The 25,212-nt window shown below is 47.6% G+C and overlaps 1 protein-coding gene across 4 annotated transcripts in view; it reads left to right on the plus strand.

Moving 5' to 3' along the window:
* The window catches only part of Vps50 (vacuolar protein sorting 50), a 262,379-nt gene extending 237,975 nt beyond the window's left edge, over window positions 1-24,404 (plus strand). For all 4 annotated transcript variants that reach the window (XM_077657052.1, XM_077657054.1, XM_077657053.1 and 1 more), the window contains 3 exons: window positions 3,588-3,709; window positions 7,693-7,888; window positions 24,049-24,404. In XM_077657052.1, coding sequence (XP_077513178.1) covers window positions 3,588-3,709; window positions 7,693-7,888; window positions 24,049-24,171 — 441 coding nt within the window. In that variant the 3' untranslated portion in view covers window positions 24,172-24,404. The remainder of the gene's footprint in view (window positions 1-3,587; window positions 3,710-7,692; window positions 7,889-24,048) is intronic.
* Window positions 24,405-25,212: the final 808 nt, after the last annotated feature.

Consider the following 25,212-nt stretch of genomic DNA (forward strand, 5'->3'; position numbering starts at 1 on the left):
GCTTCGCAGAGCGCAGCCTTGAGCTGTCGAAACGCACTTTCAGCTTTTTCCGAGCATGGGATCTTATTTGGAATCCTTTCCCCGGTACGCTCTGTGAGCGGCCGTGCCACCTCGGCATAGTTTGGTACGTAGCTGCGGTAATACCCGCACAGTCCTAGCATGCTGCGGAGTTCCCATTTCGTTGCCGGTGCCTTCAACCCCTTATCACTGCCAGCTTCTCTGGGTCGGGTGCATGCTGCCCTGAACCAACAATGTGCCCTAAGTACCGAATGGACTTTCGTGGTATTTGGCACTTTTCCAGCTTTACCTTGAGATTTACCTGTTCAAGCGTCTTGAACACCTCTCTAAGATGGCGCACATGCGCTTCAAGCGTCTCGCTACACACGGCATTATCATCAAGGTATGCGCAACAGTGGTCCGAGGGCGGGAGCAACAGCCCGTTCATAACCCTCTGGAAGGTCTGCGTGGCGTTTTTGAGCCCGAACGGCATTACCTTCCACGCAAACTGACCCCGGTGACAGGTGAAAGCGGTAAGCAGCTGAGCCGATAGAGCTAGCGGAACCTGCCAATACCCCCTCCGAAGGTCCAGCAAGGTAATATATTTCGCTCTCCCTACTTTCATTATCAGCTCCTGCTGCAGCGCCATCGGGTAGGCGTCAGCTACAGTCCCGGCGTTCAGCCTGCGGAAATCTACGCACATCCTGACAGTGCCGTCCTTCTTAGGCACGCAAACCAGCGGGTGAGCATACGGGCTTTCGCAAGGAAAGATTAAACCCAACGCCAGCAGTTTGTCTACCTGCTTTCCCACTTCGGTCGTTAGGCTCGCAGGTACGCGATAAGGGTGGGGACCCTTATGTGTAAACCCCTCCTGCAGCACAATTTCGTGTTCCTTTACCGATGCCACTCTCGGCCGGTCACTGAAAAGCCCCTCGTGTTCCGCTCCCAGGATTTGGTCTCGCTCATGCTTTGACAAATGGGCAACCGCGTCTCGTGGCAAACGACCCTCCGCCGACCGCGCTGCTGACCGTCGGGGCGCGTACTCAACCTCTCCGAACGCGCTGTCTCCCTCGAACATTACGCCCACGTTCATTACCCTGCTCATATAGGGCCGCATTTTGCTTGCGTGAACTAGTTTCCTTCCGCCGTCCGGCATTTGCACGAAATAAGAGTGGTCTCGGTACCTTTCAACTACGCTGCCAGGCCCCTTCCATTTCGGGAACATTTTGCCTGGGCGCTGTTCGTCGAATATTAAGACTGTCTCTTCTTCCCCAAAGTCTCGCTCGCCTGTTGAATTGTGTAGTGTACGCATTTTGCTGCCTCAGGCTTACGGCCTTTGCGACTTCAGCCGCTCGTTCTAGGCGTCCCTTCAGTTCTAGCATGTACTGAGCTGGCGAAGGCCCCAAACTTACCGGAGACTCACTCTCTCCTGTCCAGGTATTCTTTAGTATGCTAAGCGGGCCGGTCGGCTGCTTTCCATAAACATCTCAAAAGGTGCCACCCCCGTCGTATCATGAGGCACTTCTCTGTATGCCCACAGCAAATAAGGTACAAACTTGTCCCAGTTCCTCCCCTCTTTCTGAATAACATGGTAGAGCATGTTTTTAAACGTCTTGTTCCAGCGTTCTGCCGCCCCATTACTTTCCGGGTGACCCAGTGTCGAAAACCGAGGGGAGCACCCCAGCTTTCTTAAAAACTCCTGGGTGAGTTCCGCGGTAAAATTTGTTCCACAGTCCGACGATACAACCTCTTGAGATGCCTGTCCTACTGAACACCGTGAGGAGGGCGTCGCAGGTTGCTTTAGCACTGAGTGAACGTAGACACACAACCTCCGGCCAGCGCGTGCACAGGTCAATGACACATAGTGCGTATCTGTGGCCCCTACCCGAGGCTGGTTCCAGGGGTCCGATGATGTCGGCATTCACCCGCTGGAACGCGGGCCCACAGGAGGCCAAGAGCCTAGTGCATAGCGCACCAGTGCACAAGAGAGGCAAACCAAGACCTCTTGCCTCTCTCGTGCTCTAGTGTGCCATAGTTGCAAGATCTCTCTTTATATGTAAACTGCATTGCATGTGAAATCCAGGGTTCGACGGAAACCCGTCTGGTCGGGTATGTTCATGGCGGAAAATCTTCAAGCGCGGACCAATCGTTAAAAAAAAAAAAAGATGACGTTTCGGCCCCGGCTTACGGGGGCCTCGTTCACAATGAAAGAAAGACAGGAGTGAAGGTAGGTTATATAGATTTCATGGTATGACGCAAGCAGCGGGAGTATATCGGGGGTAGATTGCCTTCGTTGCGATTAAGCATGTTTGCTGTCGTCTGAATATAAAAAGATTCTAGGTAAAGCCTTGTCGTCTTGCTCTTTTCTTTTCCGATTATCTTCGCGCCGTCCCAGTCGATGTCATGGCCCTCGGAGATAGCATGATCAGCCAGTGCGTTTGTTGCCACGCACTTGTTCTTGACATCATTTTGGTGCTGCTGCAATCTTTTCCGAAAATCACCTGTTTCACCGATATAGACATGCTCGCAATCAGCGCAGGGAACCCTATACACGATGCCCGGGAACTCCTCCTTCTTTATCTTGTCTTTCACTGTAACCAATGCGTGTCGCAGCTTCTGCGTGGGTACATGTGCGACGTCGACTTCGTACGACTGGAATATGCGGGATAAACTTTCACTTACTCCGGGGACGTAGGGTATCGGAATCCTTTTCTTTTTCTCTCGCTGGGGTTGCTCTGGCAGCGGGTGAGCTAGGCGATTCTCGGATTTTTTTTATAAAAGAACTGGGATAGCCCGAAGCCATCAGGTCGCGGCGAACGGTGTCCAGATCTGTCTTTTTCTCTTCCAGCATAGAGCAGAGGTTCTCCGATCGGCGGACAAGCGAGGCAACAACGGACTTCTTATGACAGGTCGGGTGTACGGAACTGAAGTTGAGGTACATGCCAGTGTGCGTGTTCTTCCGGAATACACTGAATGATATTCCAGGGCCGTCGCGTTTCACCAGAACGTCCAAAAAAGGCAGACGGCCATCTACTTCCTCTTCCGTGGTGAACTGTATGGCCGGTTCCATGCTGTTCAAGTGCAAAAGGAATGTACTCACAGCCGATTTCTTGATTGCATGTGTTGCATTGATTTGGAGATCACTAGAAGGTACACCTCCTGTCCACAGGATGGGCCAGCAGGTTGTCGGACCCACTCTGGCATGGTTGTGTCATTCTGCTGGCAATGGCTGTTATGCAAAAGCAGTTGCGAGTCGCGCTGATATGGGACCATCTGCTTGACTCATGCAACTTGGCTGAGCCTGCCCAGAAGCATAGCGGAAGAGCTAAGGGTGTTGTGCAATATGCAAAAAGAAATGCCGCCACATTCATCTTGCACATTTTTTATTTGGCACATGGGATGGTTTCCACAGCGACGTTTGCACCCTTTGTGGCTGGCTGTTGTGGGCTAGTGGCCTCCAGCATTTCAGAAGCTGAAGTGTTGGAATGGTGTTGTGTGTTTGAAATTGCATGCCATTTTCTGCTCTCCCATGCTGCCCAGCATGCAGTGGCTGCCCTGAGGTATTGACAGGCGGTTGATGTACTCTCTAGGAGCTGCAGCTGTTCCTGATGCGCTTGTCAGAAGTGGCCAAGCAGATCCCGCTGCCCCTTGAGGTGACAGAGATCCTGTGGGAGCACGCTGTCCGCATCGCCCACCGCACCTTCATTGAAGGGTGGGATTTATTTATTTTGCACTAAATTTAATGACGAAAACTTTTTGCCTCTTGTTGCATTGTGCACTCTGCATGGATTTACTTGCTGCTTCCCCAGCTGATGATTTTTGCGTGGTGTGGTAAAACTGCACCAAATTGCACCAAAACCTAGTCCTTTTGCAGTTACCTCAGGTCTGCACTGAAGGTTCACTCTGGTGAGAACAAAGTTGAAACTGTGCTCCGGCTCGTGCGACTGCCCTGTTGCAGCATATCATTCAATGGATGTATTTCAGGTGCAGCGTCTAACAAAGTCAAAGCATGTGACGTGGTATATTCGGAGCAAACTTTGTTACACTGCAGTAGAAGTTATATACCGTATGTACTCGTGTAAACATAGTACATTCGCTGTTTTGACAGGGTGCGGTCCTTTCAGAGGACTGGCATTTTTCCCCCAAAATCATATGCGATAGCGTGAGGAGCTCGTTCCGGCGTCACCCGCTGTCAGTCTGTAAAATACCAGAATTCCTGAAATCAGAACATAGAAAAATAAATAGCCGGCATCGGGGCTTGAGCCCAGACCCTCTGCGTGCTACACAAGGAAAATCTGAGTATGCTTATGGCATAAACGTCCCCACCTTTCCAAACACCAAAATTTTGGGAAGCACACAAGGAGCGAGCATATACTCCGCACATCAAAGGGCACTGCTTGAGGAATAAAGATTCGATGACCACGGTGATACGGCATGGCGTCATATGGCTCTTCAAGAAACTAAATAGTGCCATCAACACAACATGGCAAAAAAGGGTTGTTGGTGCAAGCATAGCGCCTAGTGAATCTGTTGTGGTATGTGTGACTTAGCGTTTTGGGATATGTGCTGATCTTATAGTAGTTGAATTGGCAAAAAAACATTAATATGCCAATTAGGCATCAGATATTGCACGTAATAGAAAGGCAGTGTTATGGTGCTTCATTGTACCGAAACAAATGGTGTGTATGAGTATGACGTAGATAGTGACTGGTAACCAGTAATGTGATCATTAATTGTAAGAGATGACCATGACCAGCAATGTGATTGATTGGCAATCAATGAGAAAGAAAAAGAATAAAAGAGGGAAAAGGAGGAGGAGGTGCTATCGTGTCTACCCGTGAGGTGAAGCTGAAGTGTCCTCGTAATTTTCTCCAGCACACATTTTTATGATGGATTAGCGCAGCTTCGGTGAATCAGAATCAGTTTATTGGAATAAAAAAGAAAATATAAGGAGGGAAATTTATACAGAAGGAGGTCTTCACAGAAGGAGGTCAAATACATGCGCAATGAAATTGATCATGATAGGATGCTTGCGCAGTGACTGGCGAAAATTAACCGCTTTGAGTAAAAGAGTTTACTGGCAAAGGTTGCATGATCTAGGTAAGATCCTCTGAAGATCCAGTACTAGACTTGGCCGACGGTATGATGCAGTGTTTCACGGCAACAGGTGGCCAGAAGTGTGAGGTGGCTTTCTGCCTGGCCTGCCTTTCCGTGCACATCACTGCTGAAGGACGTTCGAAAATCAATTATATGTCAATTCTAATCTTGGATTATAATGTAATGGTAAACTGGTAACAAGGGTAGACCTTTTATGATAGACTGATAGATTTAAAGCTGCAGCTTTGATGTGAAACACACTAGGCCTAACGACACCAGGCGAACAGCAGAACCGACACTGAGGTCAGGCCACACCCCAGGCCTGCTTATGCAATTCCATCGACATGCGGAGTTTATTTTTTTTTTTTGCAAACCCAATGGAGAATTGCATGGCACCAAGACTAGAACCTCGGTCCTCTTGCTTGCGAGGCGGATGCCTTGCCTCTATGCCATCGCTCTCTATCAGAACAGAACAGCAGAACGCGCCACACAGGCAAAATGAAACAATTATTTGGCTAACATTTTAATTACTGGCTGGGGGTGCAGCCCTTGCATGGTATTGCCACAAGCCAGTGCCTTCTAGATGTGAATAGTTGGTTCGTGCATTGGTGAAAAGCCGACACTAAGTGGTGCACACATGTAGGTTCCAAGGTTAAGAAAAAGGTTAAATAAGCAGAGAGAGCTCTGTGGAAAACAGGGATGCTGACGAAATTGGCACTGGGAACATCCAGGATCCTTAAGCAGGAAATTGCCAAACAAAATATCCATGATAATTGTAGGGGAAGCTCTTTGTTGTTCGAGGCGAGGACGGGAGTTTTGCGGACTAAGACATATAGAGTCAGGTACCACGAGGTAGACACGTTGAGCGTTGCATGTAGAGAAGAGGAGCAAACTGCTCAACACTTGATACTTTTCTCTAAAGGGCTTCACCCTACAGTGGAAAGCAGCGGGGCTGATTTATTCAAAGCATTGAGGTTTAAGGACAGTGAAGGGAAAGTAGATTTTAATCGGGTAGAAGTAACCAAGCGAAGGTTATCTGATTGATGGCTAAAATCAAGACAAGAGTGAAATTTCCCGAGTCATGGCTAGGTGGCGTGACCAACCACCCGATTTCAAGGGTTCAGCCTTATTCATCCATCCATCAATCCATCCATCCATCGAAGGCCATGCCACAGAAAGTAGGGTATTTGCAGTTTCAAACAGTATTTGCGCTTGATTGTACCATGCTCTTGTGGTTCGGAGTATTCAGACAAAGAAATCGCAGGATTTCCTACGCCCATGGGCTCGTGGTAAAACACTGCAACATTTTTGAGCAGTGCTCACCAGTTGGACATGTATATGACATCACACGAAGTTGCACTTTCCTTGGTCTTGCGTCAAAGATCTGGGTTGATCAGCGAGAAATCAGAGTGTAGCACCGCGACAAAGCTGTCAACGATTGGCCACAAGGAAACGCCATCATAAATTTTTATCCCTGCGGTAGGATGTATGGTGCAAGCTGTCTCCTGGGAGTGATGTGGCGGTGGTGGTAAAACTTTATTTAATGCATTGGGGCGGGTTTACAGGAGAGTCAAGGGTTTCACCACTCCCGTGCCTGGGTGGTAGTCCTCATTCCGGGACACTATTGGCGGTAGCCACTGCCCGCGCTCTTTGGACCAGAGCCCTCTGGGACTCCAGGTCCAAGCAGCCGGACAAGGTCGCCTCCCAGCCCTCTCTCGTTGGTTGATTTACTCTCTTTGTTTGCGGATTTTTCTGGCAGGCCCCTACCATAGGTTATGCATCTGCCCAGATCTCACAAAATTTACAGTACCCCCGAAAAAGCTGGGTCTATGTGTTTTAGAATAGCAGGGCTTAAAAACGACCCCGTTTGAAGCCTTCTGAGGTGTTGTTCCTCAGTTCTATCCAGGCAGACTACTGAGGCACAGATCCGCATATGTGGTAAGCTGATTCGGTACAGGAGTCCCGACAGAGTCTGGGAAATCAGTGGAACTCCGGGGGAGAGACGCTCGGGCGGCTGTGTGAGCAGTCTCGTTCCCTTCTATTCCCTGGTGTCCGGGCACCCATACCAATTGTTTTGTTCCCTGCATTGAGCTATGTTGCGCATTTGCTAAAATTCTGCTGACAAGCGGCGCTATTCTTCCTCCTATATAATTTCGACAGGCGGGCTTAGAATCAAATTATGTGCGTGGCGTCGAAGTGAATGGCTGCCAGTGCTATCACCATTATGCATAAGATGGATACAAAGGCCTTGGAGCCGGACCACACAGCTGTAACCAGCTGCTATGCTGTCTTGCGGCATAGTATCATTTTCACACATCCAGCTTTGTGCTCTTTTGTAAGCCAGTTTCAAACGCTTATGGATGCATATCAAGACAGTTTTTATGCAGAATAACTGCTAATACTGGGCACTCAATCAGCCGGGCATATTGATGTATAGAGGGAAAAAAAGATCAGTGTACTGATCATAGGACTTGCAGTGCGGCGGAACTGCTTAGCGGGCTATGTTTAATCCATAGTGGTGCCCCTTGAGTAGCAAGTTCAATTGCTTGGCATTGTCAAAGCCAGAATCACCGTTCTTGTATTTTGTGCCTCCATCAGCTTTTCGCAGGCCAAGCGGTGCACCCCAGAGGGCCGTGCCCAGATGCAGCTGGATCACCAGCAGTTTGTGAGCAAAGTGGAGAAGCTGCGCACCCAGCGCCAGCCCCTGCCGGACCGGGAGCTAGTCGATGCGTACGTCAAGGCCTACTACCTGACCGAGCGCCAGCTGCGCGACTGGATCCTTGCTCGCTCCAAGGTGTGTCTGGAAACCCACTTCTTCTGTTGCACATTGCATGCAGTTCACAAAACGCATGGCTAGTGGACACATGTCCTTGCCAGGAGGAGTGTTGCAGTTTAAAAAACGTCTCGGGTCCAAGCACTAATGGAGCACGTTGATCCACATACTCCATATCTAACCACAAGTGAGGTGTGCATTCTTTGGGGGCCTTTAGCATTGCCTGTTCCTGGAGCTAGTGAAAAGGGCTTCCTTAACACCTTGGTCATCACCAAATGCCACTGGGCAACCACCCACAGACATTTTAAGGGAAGAAACAGGGCGATAAAACACTGACACATGAAGGAATGACACACACGAGCACTGACTCACCATTGAAATTGTATTCTGATGGAAAGACGCTTAAATGTAAAACAGGAGAGGGTGGGTAACAGGGCGGCTGCAGCGATAAACGGCAATCAGTGTGGTCGCGTCAGAAGATGGCAAAAAACAGGAACAGAAGAAAAATAACTGATAAAAAGACTCTGTAAAGAGCCACGAAAAGGTGGGCAGGTAACGTTAACAAAAACAAAACCAATGAAAAATTACTCAAAAGGGCGGGAAATGCATTAAAACTATGACGGACACAGAGGAGAATATACAAGTGAACACATAAAGTGAAGAAGGTAAAAGCTTCAGAAACATGCCCAAAAAGGGGGAAATTAAAAGCATTAAAATCTTGTAAGACGCTGCAGAGGATAAAACAAGATAAAGGCAGTACCAACAAGGGATCAGTGAATTATTCAACTGTATGTGACACAAAAGAAACCTTAGGTGTTCGTTAAGTCACCCAGAAAATTCAGCTCTTTTTTTGACAAGGAAGGGGATGGAGTGCTCGCGCATTGTTCACCGGCATAATGGATTTTGAGGGCTTCGACGACTTCCCTGGTCAACCTATCTCGTTCTCGGCCGATAGTGGTGCAGCGATTAAAGTCAAGGGTGCACATTCTTTCAGGGCTGTTTTCTGTGATTTTGCACTTCTTACAGGGCTTAGCTAGGTGCCCAGAAATGGCTATACTTTTAACGTTGTTTTGATGTTCTTGGAGTCGGATATTGATACCCCTTCCCATTTGACCGATATACCTCTTCCCGCGTGACACTGGGACAGAGTAAATTATTCCTGAATCACAGCGGACATATTGGTCAGTGTGTGTCACGCTACACCTTCGGGGTTCCAGCGGTTTATTCACTTTGGAACAGAGGGTGGAAAGCTTGTTGGGAGCCGTGAAAACAACATCCACGCCAGCGCTCTGTGTGGCTCTCTTGAGACGATGGCTGATTGTGTGGAGGTAGGGCATTACCACAACATTTCTGCGCTTATTGTTTGAAGCAGCAGGTCTGACGGGCTCTTCTGCACAGACATTTTTCAAGTGGACCACGGTGCTTTCTGCAAGCACTCATTATCTCTTTACTTGTTTCTGCTAGCACTCATTATCTCTTCTTTACGTCTATTATGTCACCAAAATATGGAAGACCAACTTTAGACCAACTAAAGTAAAAAGAAAACTTGTTGGGCACTTGAGCTTCCCGTGGAATGCGATTCCGTTATCGGGCCGCCGCCGCTTATCAGCAGCCGCAGGCAGCAGCCACGTGTGGGGTGCGAGTTTCCTGCTTATCGATAGCCGCCATCGACCGCCGCCTGCGCGTGCAGGGAGGGGACGCCAGTTCTGCACGTTGACATAGCAGCTGCTCAAGGCCGGCACTAAGAGCGATGCGACGGAGCCATGCAGCAAAAATGCAACCGCGCTATAGCATGCCTGATATCTCATTTGTCTCGCCTTTACTTATAGTGCGATGTTTTCATTTCGATTGTAAGTCGCCGTCCCCCCCCACCTCGGATTTTCAAATTTTAAAAAATAGGTCGACTTACAATCGTGTAAATACGGTACTCCCCTTGATTTTGACTAAGATGTCATTAACCTGCATTTGTTCTCTGACCCACTCTGCCCTCTTCCTCTCTCTTAATGTCACACTTATCATTTTTCTTTCCATAGCTCGTTTCATTGTCCTTAATAATTTAAGTTGAAGCCTTTCCATTAGCCTCCACGTTTCTGCTCCCTAGGTGAATACAGGTAATATACAGCTGTGGTATACTTTCCTCCTGAGGGGTATTGGTAAACTGCCTTTCATGACCTGAGAGAACCTGCCATATGCAGAAAGGAAGGAAGGAAGGAAGTTTTTTATTCCAAACATGTGTACGTATTTGAGGGGGAGGGCAAAAGGCATGTAAGCCTGGCGAGGCCTGTCCCCCCTGGTGCACGTGGCACAGCAACACAGTAATGTAACATGTAAATTAGCACACATACGAATTACAACGGCAAAATTACCATAGGCACATCAAGAAGTGAAACAAAAAAAGTAGACATTTACATCATTGATTAGGAACATTTTCACGAGTGTTTATGAGGGTTCTACTAAAAACATTTGTTAATTTTTTTCTAAATAAGCATTCGCTTTATTTATGGATGAGATCTTTTATATGTTTGCTAGAATTTAGAAGAACTGCTATCTGGTATAGCATAGTTTGAGAGCCATAATTTGTTCTTATTCTTGGCGGCCTGGTACAATATCTGTTAGCTGGTATTTTTGGTGTTGGTCAGTGTGCATGATGTGTGAACGTGTTCCTGTGTAAAACAAGTGGTGAACGTGACTTGCAAGCCACAGTATATTTAGTTTATAAATATTTAATATCTTTAAGCTACCCCAATGTGGAACTGTGGTCTCTAGGTATGAAATACCTTTCTTTTGTAACATAAAGAGTGATTTCAAATTTGTGCCCAATGTGTTGCCCCAAACTAGAAGGCAGTAATGAAGATGAGATTGTACAAGCACAAAGTAAATATGTTTCTTTAACCAAATTGGAAGAATAGACCTAAATTCATTGATGATGCCAATGGAGCGTGCGACAATCGCACAGAGTTTCTGTGGTCATTCCACAACAACTTTTCATTAAATATGAGACTCAGCACTTTGTATAACATTATTTCTAAAAATAATACTTTGTTCCATGTCTATAACTTTGTTTTTAGGTTTAAAGGATACAAACTTTGTTTTAATGACATTTAATTCTAATCTATTAACATTTAACCAAAGAGAGAGCTCATCCAGCCAAAGATTGCATTTGTTAACTATAGTCATATAGTTAACAAGTTAACTATAAGTTGTTAACTATAAGCGACACTTCTGTCAAATTGTACAGGAAGGAGAAGAATTTTCTGCACACCTGTTGTTGATCAGGGGATGACCGGCTTTACCCCACTCTCATTCCCCTTGTCCTTTTGCTGTGATTCTGCATTTACCGGGTGTCCCAGCTAACTAGAACCAAGGGTTAAAAAATGAGACGAGTGAAACCAGTTGCATATTAGTGACAGCCATCTTGCGCACCACAGGCAATTTTTCGTATCGCAATTAACATTTTAATTAATTTTAATTATTAAAATTAATAAATATTGACTTTAGGCAACAAATTGTATTTGCAAAGTTGTAGAGCACCTTCAGAAACTCCCATTTCATCATTTACGATAAGGATACACTCACATATTTTTCCCGGCTGCAAAGAAAACCCGCGAAATACAAAATAAACCACGTGAATAACGCACTTGCACGCCAAGATCGTGCTGCTCTCAAGCATGGTTTGAGCAAACGAAATCGCCTGCAGCCTTGACTCGACGGCCTCGCACCAGCGGCAGGCCGATATGTTGGCGGTGGTTTCTCGTCCGCGTCAGCCAGAGGCACATATGACGGTGCGAGTAGCAGCGAGTGCGGCGCTTTTTGCTCTCTCGATACAGACTACCAAGCTCGAAGGATACAAATAGGAGGAACTTTATTTGGCAGTTATAAAGAAAAGATAGTAGCGGTTCACGACTTCGTTGCGCGGCGATAAAAGCCGCAGCCCGTGGCTGTCCTGAAGCCATCTCATTTCGTTTGTGACTAGTTACAACAAGTGCTCAAATATGTCGCCTTGGGCAACAATATAGCTCTGGCATCTTGTTTCCACATGAGCCGTTTCATTTCTTACGACCGCCTCAGGCATATTCAAGCAGACTTGCCTTATTTTATCTTTCAGGTCCTGGGGTGTGGAAGTTGGTGCCCTGTACACCTTGTCCTTAATGTAACCCCACAAAAAATAGTCCAGAGGTGTCATATCAGTTGACCTGGCTGGCCAATTCACGGGATCTAGTCGTCCTATCCATTTCTGCGGAAATGCATGCTGCGTCGAGCCAGGTCCGAGCCTTGGCGCTGCTGTGCGCAGTGGCGCCATCGTGCTGAAACCATACACCTGTGGCCCTGGCGAGCGATAAATTCGAAAGGTAATCATCAACAGGTCCTTTGAGAATGTCATTGATGCAGCTCTCTGCTGTCAGAGTTTGGTCGAAAAACACAGGCCCGAGCAAACGACTGTCGAAAATTTCGCACCAAACACTGAACGACCACTGGTACTGGTGATGCGTCTGTGAAACCCGGTGGGGATTTGATTCGCTCCAGTAGTGGGCATTGTGCAAATTTACCTGTCCATTTCGCGAAAAACTCGCCTCGTCACTCCATATCACTTTGCTAAAAAAATCCGGATCGTCTTGCGTTTCTAGCAGAATCCAATTAGCAAAATCTGTCCTGCTTTGGAAATCCCATGGTACCAGAGTTTGATGCAACTGTACATTGTACGGGTGCAGGCGGTTCTTCCACAGTATCCGCCACACTGATGACTTGGAAACTCCGGTATCTTGGCTCACGCTCCGGAGGCTTGCCTGGGGATCCAAAGCGAATAGCGATACAATTTTCGTCTCAACATCCTCACCAAAAACGGGTTCTCTGCGTCGTGTGGACGCAAAGCTGCCCGTCCGTCACAGCGTCTGGAAGGTACGCAGGATCGTTATTGGACTTGGCCGTCTGCCTGGGTGCCATTGTTGCATAAGGTCTGCAGCGCGCCTTCTGTTCCCATGATATGCTCCTAGAGCCAGAACCATTTCTGCTTTCTCTTCATTTGTAAACGGCATGTCTTGAACGCTGGAAATCACTACACCAAAGCCTGCATCTCGCTTGTGACAGGCATCACGAAAGCACACGCCAAAGTTTGCCTGACCACTGTTTCCAGCATTCAAAATCCTCTTTAGGAAGTGACAACACTGCTGCCAACAACTCCCGACGAAAAAGTATGCCTTGAATTTCTCTTGCTTCTCAGTGACAAAGCAAACTCATCATCTCAGTATCTTGTGAGATTGGGACCATGTCGTTATCGCAAAAGCACGGCGCTCGCTGCAACTTGCACCGTCACGCGTGCCAACTGGCTGACGCGGACGAGAAACCACCACCAACATATCGGCCTGCCGCTGGTGCGAGGCCTTGGATTCAAGGCTGCAGCTGGTTTCGTTTGCTCAAACCACGCTTGAGAGCAGCACGATCTTGGCGTGCAAGTGCGTTAGTCACCTGGTTTATTTTGTATTTCACGGACTTTCTTTGCAGCCGGGAAAAAAGACAGACATGAGTGTATCCTTATCATAAATGATGGAATGGGGGTTTCTGAAGGTGCTCTACAACTTTACAAATAAAATTTGTTGCCTAAAGTCAATATTTATTAATTTTAATAATTAAACATATTTATTAAACTGTTAACTAAACAGTTAATTCATTGTGGTACAAAAAATTGCTGTGGTGCGCAAGATGACTGTCACTAATATGCAACTGGTTTCACTCGGCTGTCTCTAATATATTATTCATTTTTTAACCCTTGGATACCCTGGGATACCCGGTATGAGGCACCTTCACACAAATAAACTCAGTTGATAGTTTGCGCTTTTTCCGTCTCCTTGGCCTTTTCCTGTTTTTGTCTCTTTTGAATGCGCAACATGGTTTTTCAAAGTTTCAATATGTTCCCCACTCATAAACTCATTTGTGTCGTCCGCTTATAGTATTATTTCAGGAGTGTTTGGTATATTGACAATGTCATTTATACGATGGTGCTGTTGCGGGCTAGTTGGTATAACATTGCTGAAAAGGAAACAGCGCGAACACAGGACGAAGAGAGGAATGTACGACACAGGCGCTGTGTTGCTGTATCCGTTATTTTGCGAATAATTGTATTGTTATAACAGGTGTTTTTAAAAATTTTTAAAAATAGGCTTTTTGGGGTAAAAATTTAGCTTTAAAGGTACACTGAGGAGAACCCTATCAAATTTTTTTTGTTAGCAATATCTGACAGTTCGGCATTTCACGGCTTTGTTGACGCTTGTCCGGGAGAGAAAGATGCATTTATTTCAAAGAAATTTGGATTCGAAGTTGAAAAATCTTTTCCCGCCGCTCTGATTCAAACTCGAGAACTCTTATGACGACACAAAGAACTCTTATGACAACACAGAACGGAGTGACGTGAAACGTGACGTAAACGGAGACTCCGTGATTTCTGGCGGCTAGCGGTGCGGTCTAGCAGCTGCCGAAATGAAAGCTACCGCCACCGCACGTTGAAGGCATCTATCGGGGGTCGCCACCGTCGCTTCGTTTACGTTTGCACCGGCGTCTTGCCAGCGTTACGATGGATCCCATTCCCGAACCCGACGACGTAATTCTCGCAAAAACTCTGGCCTGCATTTCTGCGACCTCAGCCCCACAGAGCGTGCGATGCTTTTGAGGGAGCACGGTTAGGTTAGACGCCGGTGGGTGGTTTCCTCCTTCCTCAGAGAGCAGCCGTTGCAAACTTAATATCATAACCCCAGTGCGGGGAGTCGCGAGCGGTGTGTTCGCCCATCGGAGGCTGGCCGGGGCTTTGGGGCCAACGGATTGTGATTCCTTGAACGAAGCAGTTGCACGGCGCAGCAGGCAGTGTCGAGGTCTCCCACGGTTGCATGGGCCAAGTTATTTTTTTTTTTTTTTTGCCCAAAAAAACAAATGGGTGCTCGAGGGCGGTCGCGTTTAAAGTCGGCGGCTTGAAACCAAAGCTGGCGCACGACGCTTCAACGGCTTCCGCTTGATCCAATGGGTCCACTGGATCTGGCTCTCTCGCCAACTTGCATGTACCTTCAGATTTGTACTGTGAATGGATTAAAATAGACGAGCTCGAAAAGAACAGCTCCGCCGAACTGCTGCAGCTATTGAATATAACGCGCACCTCGCCGCGGAGCCAAATCAGTCTGGCCGGGCCGGCGGCGGCTGGCGCACTCGGCGCGAAATAGATACATGCTCCAATCTCCCCGCCAGTGCGGTCAGAGTGCGCCGAAGCTGCCGAACGCGTCGGCGGTCAAGCGCAGTTGGAGTATAGAGGGTCTCGCTTTGACCGACGTAACTTCTCCGTGCAGGGCGCGCGCGCGCGCACCTCGCCGCAGCATAAACGCTGCCTTAACAGAGCCTGCGCTTAACCGCTAACCAACGTATTCAGCGGCGGAATCCATGGGAGCCACTGGAGCCCCCCGCCCACTCACTAAATAAAAGAAAAGTCCGGTGCCGAGGTTCGGAATCGAACCAGAGCCTTCGCCGTTTGAGGCGGAAACGCTACCGCTCCGCTACGACGGCTCAAGTTACAGCCGTCAGTAAAGGCGCATCTAGTGAATGCACTATTCTGATGCAGAAATCTCCGCGCTTTCGCTAGGTATATCCTGGCCTAACAGAGCTAGGCCATCAGCAATTTTTCTGAACTGCCTTGTACCTTGTCTCCCGTCCCTAATAAACGATTTTTAAGTAGTTTGAAGTTGACTGGCACAGCCGGGAATGTTTCGCCGGGTAAGCGTGCGAATACACAAGTGCTGCCTTGTACGATCACCGACCATCGTGGCATCATAGCTTTTCATCGACCGTGAAGATCATCTGACAAGCCTTAACAGGCTCCTTCAAAGGTTAACTACTAGCACTTGAAGCGGCACTTGGAGTTCCTCTGCTGTTTGGCACTTGTAAATCGAAGCGCGTCAAAAACAAAATCACGGGGCACGCAAAGCTCATAGACGCGAAGCGCCATAACAAATCGAAACTCTCCTGGCCGCCTGTGACGCCGCCAAACATCCGTTTTCTTTGCTTCCAACGTTCAGGTTGTCTTTTGCCTGCCTTCCTTGTGTGATAAAAGTGCACTATTGGTTTTTAAACAAAACTTACTTCAATATTGATCTGCGCAACCTACCTTTGTCGGCCTCAGAGATTCGCGTAACCAAGTAGGATGGAAAATTGCTCCAAGGTGGCGTCTCTTGTCCTATGGCGTCACCACGCTTGTACTTGCGAGATTGGCCTATGGTGGCGATACCTGTATTTTGGTTCTTGCTATTTTCTACCTTACAAGAGCTTTGTTTTCAGTAAGAGCGCCGTTTTGTGATCAGGAGCTGGTATTCTATCGATGCAAGCCAACTTCAATTTCTCCTCAGTGTCCCTTTAAGCCATATTCTGAAGGAATACCATTAACAATAGTGCACTGCTTTCTCGATTTTAGATAGCTAGTAATTATTTGGAGTGCAGTACCACGTACTCCATAAAACTGAAGTTTGCTAAGGGGTGGGTATGTTGTGATCAACGGAATCAATTGCTTTCCTAAAGTCTAAGAACGAGCCAAGTGTTACCAATTTATTTTTAATATTATTGAGTAGTGTGTCTTTTATATTTAATAAAGCAGACTTGATTTTCCTCTTTGAAAGCAGTGCTGCGGATTTACTATGAGGATTTGTCTAAAAAATTTACCGAGCAGGTGTTAATAACTTCTTCAGCAATTTTCGCAAACACAGACAGGACAGATATTGGTCGATAGCTGTTAAGATCATTCTGACAACCTCCTTTGTGTATAACTGATATCCTTTCAGCTTTCAGCTGTTGTGGAAAAATACGTTCTTTGACCATTAAATCACAAATACGTGAAAGAACGGGAGCTATGATTGTACAAACTGCCTCCACAGTTTGGGCTTTAATAATGTCTACTCCAGCAGCAGAGATGCATTATGTACTGTACGATTTCCAATACTGTTGTGGGGTTCAAAAAAAATTGTACGCTCTTGATAGCTGGTTAGGAAAGTTAACAGTCGGGAGTGGTGTATTGTGAATTCACGCTCTCGCCTGCTGCCAAAAAGTGCTGATTGAATTTGTTCAAAAGTGAAAGACCTTTGTAGTAGTGACCATTGACTATACGGTTGCAGTTTTCCTGCTCAGTAAATTATTGTTCTCGAGATTTGTTCTGAGTTGTGCTTGTTGTAAAAAGGCTCTTTTGTAGTATCTTTATTTATTTATTTAGCAAATACTGCCGGCCTGTGTTACAGGCCTTAGGCAGGAGTGGGGTACAAACATATTGATAAAAATCACAAGTACATTGCAAAAGAAGCAGATGGCGAACAGAGCAAAAACCAGTACATACAACATAAAATCGATTACAAAGACATAGAACATATGATGACATCGATCCTGGCAGCAAACGAAGGCATCGGACTTGGCCCAAAACAAGGATACATAAGAGCCCTATACATCCTTCAGAGCTTGTAAAAATAAATTCACCGATTCGCAATTGACAACATCGGCAGGTAAACCATTCCACTTATGATAGTATGGGGAAAGAACGAATACTTAAATACATTAGTTTTGCATGAAAACGTGGCAACTTTCTTAGTATGGTAAGAGCGTGTAGGGTGTCGAGATGTGTGCTCAACTAAAATTCCTTCCTCTATTGTTAGTTTATTGTGATAATACAATTAGAATAACTTTAATTTTTCTTGATGACGACACATGGCCAGGTGTTCAAGTCCTGCGGTTTGCAGTAGGGCTGTTGGGGAAATATTCCAACTGTAACAATTAAAGATAAATCTAGCAGCTTTGCGTTGGACATTTTCTATTTTAAGTTTGTTACTTTCGGTCCAGGGATCCCACACTGCCGCAGCATATTCCAACATTGGCCGAACAAATGTTTTGTAAGCTAAAAGCCTTATTTCTTGTGTGGATTGTGCCAGCGTTCTTCTCAAGTAGTGCAGTTGTCTTAGAGCTTTTTTTTCTATATACGATATGTGCTCGTTCCATCGAAGGTCTGAGACTATCTGAATTCCTAAGTATTTAAAAGCGTTGACAACTAAGAGGGGCTCATTGGCTAAGCGGTATGTAAAACTAAAAGGATTCTTTTTACGTGTCACAGTCATCGCTACTGTCTTGTTGGAATTCAAAGTCATTTGCCACGTGGAGCACCATTTTTCTACTGTCTTAAAATCAAAGATAAGTTTGTTTCGTGTTTTTGTTAAATGTGTGTAGAATGGTTATGTCCTTATTTTATAAAAAGCGGGCCGTGTTGTACAACTTGAAGCAAAAGATTACAGTCACTGACCAAGTCAAAGTAAAAACAAATTGACGTTTCGGAACCCCTACGGGTTCCTTGTTCACAATGAGGCTAAAATGGCAGTGGTCGAAACTTAAATACCCAGAATACGACGTAATGCCTGTATGTACACGGGTGGCATCGTCCCTTCCTTCCGGTTCATAGTATCAGGTGTCGTCTGGATGAATGATGACTCAAGCAAAAGCCGTGCCATCAGGTTCCGCTCTTTGCAAAGAATTGCGGCGTTGTCCCAGGCGATATCATGCGTTTTTTCGTGCGCGTGCTTCTTCACTGTCACTATAAAAATATTGTAGGATTCATTTGCATTGTTTTTGCTATATACTTCTCACCAGTCGGCCTCAAGTACAGGACTGTGAAATGTATTGATTGTTTCAGTATTGATTTTTCTATACTTGTGAGTGTGATTTGCCCCAGTAGTTTATTTAGGGTGGGGTAACCGGATAAAAAAGGAAGATGATCACTGATGTCACAAGCAAAGACGCCAGAACGTATTTCATGGCACGGGAAATCTGTGAAACACAAATGAAGAGTTGTTTGAGTGCTTTGCGTTAATCACGTGTGCTTATTAATAACATTTCTACAACTTTAACTAAGCATCAGATCAGCAATGTTTCTATCCGCTTTCTACTGTCACTTTCTACATCAATATTAAAATCTCCTAGGATGGCAATGAACTTGCTCAGTAACACGATATCTTCTAGTGTATTTTCAATATATGTTGAGAAGTTATTTACATAGCCTGATGGCGGCCGATACACCAACGTGACCATAATGCCACACGAGTTCACGACCAGGATTTTGTAATCTTCGTGGACAACTGAATATTTTTCGAACGAAGCATGAGGCATTCCACTACAAAAACACAATGACACACCACCCCCTTTCTTTCTGTAAAGAAATTCTTTCCGTAAAGAGAAACTTCTGAGTACTCATCTATGTTAACTATGTCTAAGCTGTTCGTGAACCAAGTTTCAGTAAACGCTAAAACATCAAGTTTGTGTTTGAGAAGATTTAAGTAGGTAGTGACATCATCAACTTTTTTCCTTAAGCTTCGAGAATTTAAGCAAAACATCGAAAAGAGTTTATTTTTTGATGCAACCGGTTTTAAGAGAGTTTTGAAATCATCCACATTATAATATGTGTTATTGAAAGGCGGGCTATCGTGGAGCATTTCCATTCAGTTCAGGAACTGCGGATTTACTTTCAACAAGTGTCCTATGCAACTCCATTGTTCTGAGCGGTGCCTGAAGCTACAGATTGTGAGCATATCTTGGATAAGTCAGCTTCACTGGCAATGCGCAGTGCCAGTTCACCGGGAGCCCTTGGAACAAATACTCTGCCATCGTTTTGCCATGTGAACTGATAACCCATGTCTTGAGCATGTGTGTGTGTGTCAACCAAAGCAGGCGCTTGTTCTGCGGTGTCACTCTGCCCCATTCTTATTCTTCCTGTTATTTCACTCTCAAGATTGGATCTGCAGTCACTACCTGCCCTAAGTAGACTTCCAGTACCTCGCTGCCAATCGTAAACTGCTGTTCCCTTCCGAGATTGTTGAACATTACTTTGGTTTTCCGCATGTGTTGGCATTAATTAATTCACCACACTATCTCGTCATACCCTTAAGTGTCCGCTGCAATTTGTATTTGTGCACCACTGAAGCAGTGCGAATGGTGCACATTCATTGCAGCTAGTGACACATACTGTTTTTGTTAAAGGAACCACTTTTTTTGTTTTTCACTCACGGCATCAGATTTTCAGTGAGCGAGACTCTGTGGTGGGAAAGTGCCTAACTCTTAACACTGTCTTTGCCCATCTGTTCACACTTGTAGTTGTATGGATGGCCTGAACAGCCGCAGTACAGTGTACTAAAAGAGGCAGTGTAGTGCACGACCAGGATTATGCATCGGCAGTAGTCACTCGCTCTTGAGCGTGGCACTGCTGAGCTTGTCTACAATTACAGTTGGTAAACTGGTGCATAAAATGACGAAATATTTCTTTTTGGTCACACAGCCAGTGGCCGACTGTGGTTTAGGCAAAAAGATGCGACTGCTAGAGAACACTCGTTGTAATCAACTATTCAGGGGGCACTGCGATTGAACACCTTTGAAAGCGGGCCGGTACTGATGACTCTGCTAGGGACACATAGAGACTATGCCTGCTACACTGTCCGTTTTAGTTCACTATAACCACAAGGTGTGTCACAGGAGGAGCCACGTTGATCTATTGAGAGGGAGTGAGTGATCAACTTCTGACATGAAACTGTGCTGTCATCATCTGTGGGAACAGAGAGAGAATGGGCGGCTCTCTGCTTCAAGTGGCACTTGGCTCCTGGAAGCCGACCAGCACAGCTGCTCGCTTTTCAATCGCAGTGAAGTCGAGGAACAGGGATGAGCGTAGCAGCGCAGACCAGCAAGTGCACATTTAATTTTATTTAGAATACTGCCAGCCTGAATGCCAGGCTTTATTTAAGCGGGAGTAGGCATACACGACATACATGGCATCAAGAGAATTTCATGCATGGGATTACCAGAGACAAATCAGCAGACACTAACGAGCTGTAAGTTAATTTTAAAGCAAAGAACATATTGCAGGGCAAAGGAAAAAACATGATAAATTAGAATAAAGGCAATGTAACATGACTCCACAGTCTGAACCAGAAAAATAAAGGCAAGTAACAATGCTGTAAACAAACTTCAATATTCAGGACAGCACACGAGAGAATAATGATACATTTTCACATTGCACAACATCGGGAGATAAGGCATTCCGCTGGCGAGCCCTCCTGGATCCTGGAAAGAATGAGTCTTAAAATATTAGTCTTGCACGTATATTACGTAACTTTTTTAGGGTTGTGGGATGATGCCGGTGTCCGGGTCACCAGATGTCGGATGCCATTCTCTAGAAGGACGAATCCCAACATAAAACGTAACAACTGTTTATTAGCGACGGCCGTGGACAAGCATACCCACGCTACACTCGTCTCGGTAGCAGAAGGAAAACAGCCGCTCTTCCCAGCCAGGCACCCTGTTTTTGTAGCCATCGTTGCTGACGCATGCCTTGGGTGACGCAGCGGTAGTGCTGTGTCTTATCGGTAACGCAGTCCAGCGTGTGGCTGTGTTACGCTGGGCCGGAAGATAACAAGGCGGAGGCTGCACGGAAATGTGCGCAGAGTGTATCGCCACATCACCCCCGCGGAGTGGAGAGCCCTCAGGGCTTGTAAAAACCGGATGTGTCAAAAGTGCAGGCCGTCCAGGGTCCGAAGATGTGGCTCAGGTGGGTGACTCTGGCTGTGGCGCTGCAGCTGAGGTTTCAGGGGGCATCGAGGGACGTGGAGTGGCAGATGAAGAAGATGGGTCAGCCTGCGAAGTGGACCCAGTGTCGGTGGTTCAGGTGCAGCAGCTGATGGCCGGTGCATGAGGGGTGGGGCAGCAAAGAGAGCTAGTTTTGGTGTGCGGTGAGAGATTAGCACAGATGATGCCAGGCCGAGCTGCCCGGTACCGAGAGGGGTAGCTACGGCAGGCGCAGCGAGATTCTAGGCAGGGGAGCGGCAGTGGTGGAGAGCATGGGGCTGCTGAGACATGCTCACAGCCAACCTTGGAGCGACTGGCTTGAATCTGACAAGTGGCCGCAGTGGTGCCCTAGCCACTGGCGCTGAGCCGTGCACGTCGGAGGATGCCAGCGACATAGCGGCAATCAGAGGCGCCTGGAGTGGCGGAGCTGTCGGGAGGGCCATGGGCACCGGGAGAGTCGAGGCCGCCGAGAGGGCCGTGGGCACCGGGGGTGCCGAGACCGCGAGGATGGCTGGGAGCGCAAGGTGTGCCGAGGCTGTCAGGAGGGCAGGAGACGCCGGCAGGGCTGGCGGTGGCGGGAGAGCTGGGGCCGCCGAGATGCCAAGGGGCGGTGGGAGGACAGGCACCGGTTCAGCGTCGTCGTTAGGCAAAATAAGGCGGGTGACTATCACCATGCTTGGTGCAGCTGTCACCGGTTTGGCCTTCTCATCCTGCTGCATGGGATGTTTGGTGTGCTGGGGACCTTCGGAGGGGCTGGGGCTATGGGTAGCAGGCTGGGGCTTGGCCGAGAGCTGGTGTGAATCAGCTGGCCGCAGCTGCGACGGCGCAGCAGAGGCCTGTTGTGGCGAGCCAGACGGAGGTGCCGAAAAACGCGACATACCTGCTGTTGCAGGGCGTTCCTTGTCGTCAGGAAGCTGTGACAATAGCGGAAGCATGGGCGAGGAGATGGGGACTGGGCCGAATGTGCCTCTCGTGTGTCGTTGAGAGGGACGGCCGGGCCAGAGATGCTAGGCAGAAGTGGCAGGGAGGCGGCCAGGGGTTGCCGAGGTGGGCAGGGTTCCTACGAAGGGTGCGTGGCCGAGAGCGAGGCAGGTGCTGGGCCAGCAGCTGGCGGCGGCGGGTCTGCAGCGTCATAGAGTGGCAGAGGCCAGTAGGAGACGCCGGAGTCCGCCAGAATGGCAGCGCGCAGCTCGTCGTACGGCTGGCTGCCCAAGGCAGGGCAGGCGGGAGGATATCGCAGAGGACTTGCATGTTTGGACGGCTGGATGGTGATGCCATTCAGGTACATTGCAGCCTCGATCTGCGTGAACCACCCGCCGATGCCTTGAGGCCGGAACGCCTGAAGCGGCGGGTTGTGGGCTGGGTCCTGCCAGTAAGTCATCCAGGAACGCAGCTGAGGGAGAAGGTGCGGCTTGACGGGTGACCAGATGTGGAAAGTCATTGGATGCCGAGGGACGGCGATGCGTTATTGTCCGTTGTCCGGGTCACCAGATGTGGGATGCTATTCTGTAGAACGAATCCCCACATAAAATGTGCAACTGTTTATTAGCAATGGCAGCGGACTAACATACCCACGCTGCGCTCGTCTCGGTAGCAGAAGGAAAACAGCCGCTCTTCCCAGCCGGGCAGCCTGTTTTTGTAGCCACCGTTGGTGACGCATGCCTCGGGTGAGTCTACGGTGGGGCTGTCTTATTGGGAACGCAGTCCAGCATGTTGCCGTGTTACGCTGGGCTGGAAGATAATGGGGCGGAGGCTGCGCGGAAATTTGCGCAGAGTGTGTCGCCACAGGATGATAGGAACATGTTGCACACAGGCTAGCAGTATCGATGTAAAGTGTTTTGTTAATTCCTAACTGGTCGTGATAAAGCAAGTAAAAAAGTTTCATCCATTCATGGCAACACCTTAAAGCTAGGCTTTCGAGGTTTGTGTCAAGTAAGAGCAGGGATGGGGATGTGCGCCAGTTGAATGCGTTATAGATGAATCTGCATTGTACCGTTTCAAGTTTAACGATATTTGTTTGTGTGTAGGGGTCCCAAACAGCTGCAGCATATTCCAATATCGGTCTGATGTATGTCTTATATGCTAGTATGTTGAGTGTTGAATTTGCCAGTGTTCTTCTCAGGTACCCGAGCTTTTTCATTGCCTTTTTTTTCGACATATTTTATGTGCTCGTTCCATCTCAAGTCGTTTGTAATTATTACACCAAGATATTAATAACTTGATACTATATCTAAAGCATGGTTGCCAAAGCAATAAGTGAAGTGTAATGTTTTCTTTTTGCGAGTGACCGTCATTGCTACAGTTTTTTTGCGATTTATGGTCATTTTCCATGCGTTGCACCACGAACACATGGAGATTCAAAGTGCATATCTTGGCGGAAATTCTTCAAGCACCGACCAGTCGTTTAAAAGATGACGTGAACAAGGCCTCCCGTAAGCCAGGGCCGAAATGTCATTTTTTAAACGATTAGTCGGCGCTTGACGAATTTCCGCCATGAACATACCCGACCAGACGGGTTTCCGTCAAACCCTGGATTTCAAAGTGCATACCTGTGTTGTTATTGGCGGCTGCATGTGCAGGACTACTCTACGAAGCAGCTGGTGGGCCTGGTGACCTGCATCAGCCACCTGAACAAGAAGAGCCGCCAGGCGCTGCTGGGCCTCATCGAGGATATATCTGCTGTGCCACCCCGCAACAAGTGATGATTAAAGGGCACACACTGCTCACCTTGCGGTTCCCTGTTACCTCTGAAGTTGGGAACCTTAATTGATCTGCAGCAGTGGGAAATATAAGCTGTCATCATTGTATTAATCTAATTTATTGGGCTGACCAGTGCACTTATCAGCCATCTCTGTGCTTCAGGCACTGACAGTTGATTTGACTGCCTGCTGCTTATGTCGCAATAAACCTCCTAATTTTGTATTTCAGTATCAAAGAGCCGTGCTTGAAATGGCATCATGGCATCACCCACTGCAGGGCAAAGGCCTATCCAGTTAACCTTGTCTTGTGCCAGCTGCGGCCACCATATCTCTGCAAACATCTTAGTCTCGTCCGCTCACCTAACTTTTTGCCACCTCCTGCTACGCTTGCCATCTTTTAGAATCCACTCTGTTACCCTTAAGGACCAGTGTTTATCTTGCCTTCACATCATCCTTCCTGACAAGACGTTCACCACAAGGTTACGTTGCATCTGGTGTCCGTCAAGACGAGGGGGGGCTGTCGGCGTGCAGCGGCTCCGTCAGTGCAACAGCTCTTACCGTTCCTTGTACTACATCTGGCGCAAAGCAGCCTTGGATAGCGAGAAGCAACCCGCGCAGCCGCATCATCCCCGGAAAGGGGACACTTTGTTGAACGGCTGCGCAAATCAGGACACAGACAAGAAAGAGACACCACATGCGCACCTACCAACTGTTAATTCTATGGAAAGGTGGCATATTTAAACAGTTCCACTCAAGCATCATACTCATCCCATTATCAATTCGAACCGCAGCTTTCCTGGCTTCCTGCGGTGGAGCCTTTCCGGTCTTCAAATCAGCAGTTCGGCGACAGCGCACCTCGTCCCGCGCAGGTTGTGCAACACCACCGTCCGTAACTTCAAGTATCATGGCTTTCCCTGAGCCGTCTGAACACCAGAACCGCCCCTGTACATTCTGCGTATGCGTGGAATTCTGTTTAAAAGACAGCGCGCAGCGGTGCGCCCTTCAGTGGGCTCGGCAGCACACCAGCGATGGCCTGTGCTTACT

The sequence above is a fragment of the Amblyomma americanum genome, chromosome 3 (genome assembly GCF_052857255.1).
Source record: "Amblyomma americanum isolate KBUSLIRL-KWMA chromosome 3, ASM5285725v1, whole genome shotgun sequence".
Taxonomy (NCBI): domain Eukaryota; kingdom Metazoa; phylum Arthropoda; class Arachnida; order Ixodida; family Ixodidae; genus Amblyomma; species Amblyomma americanum.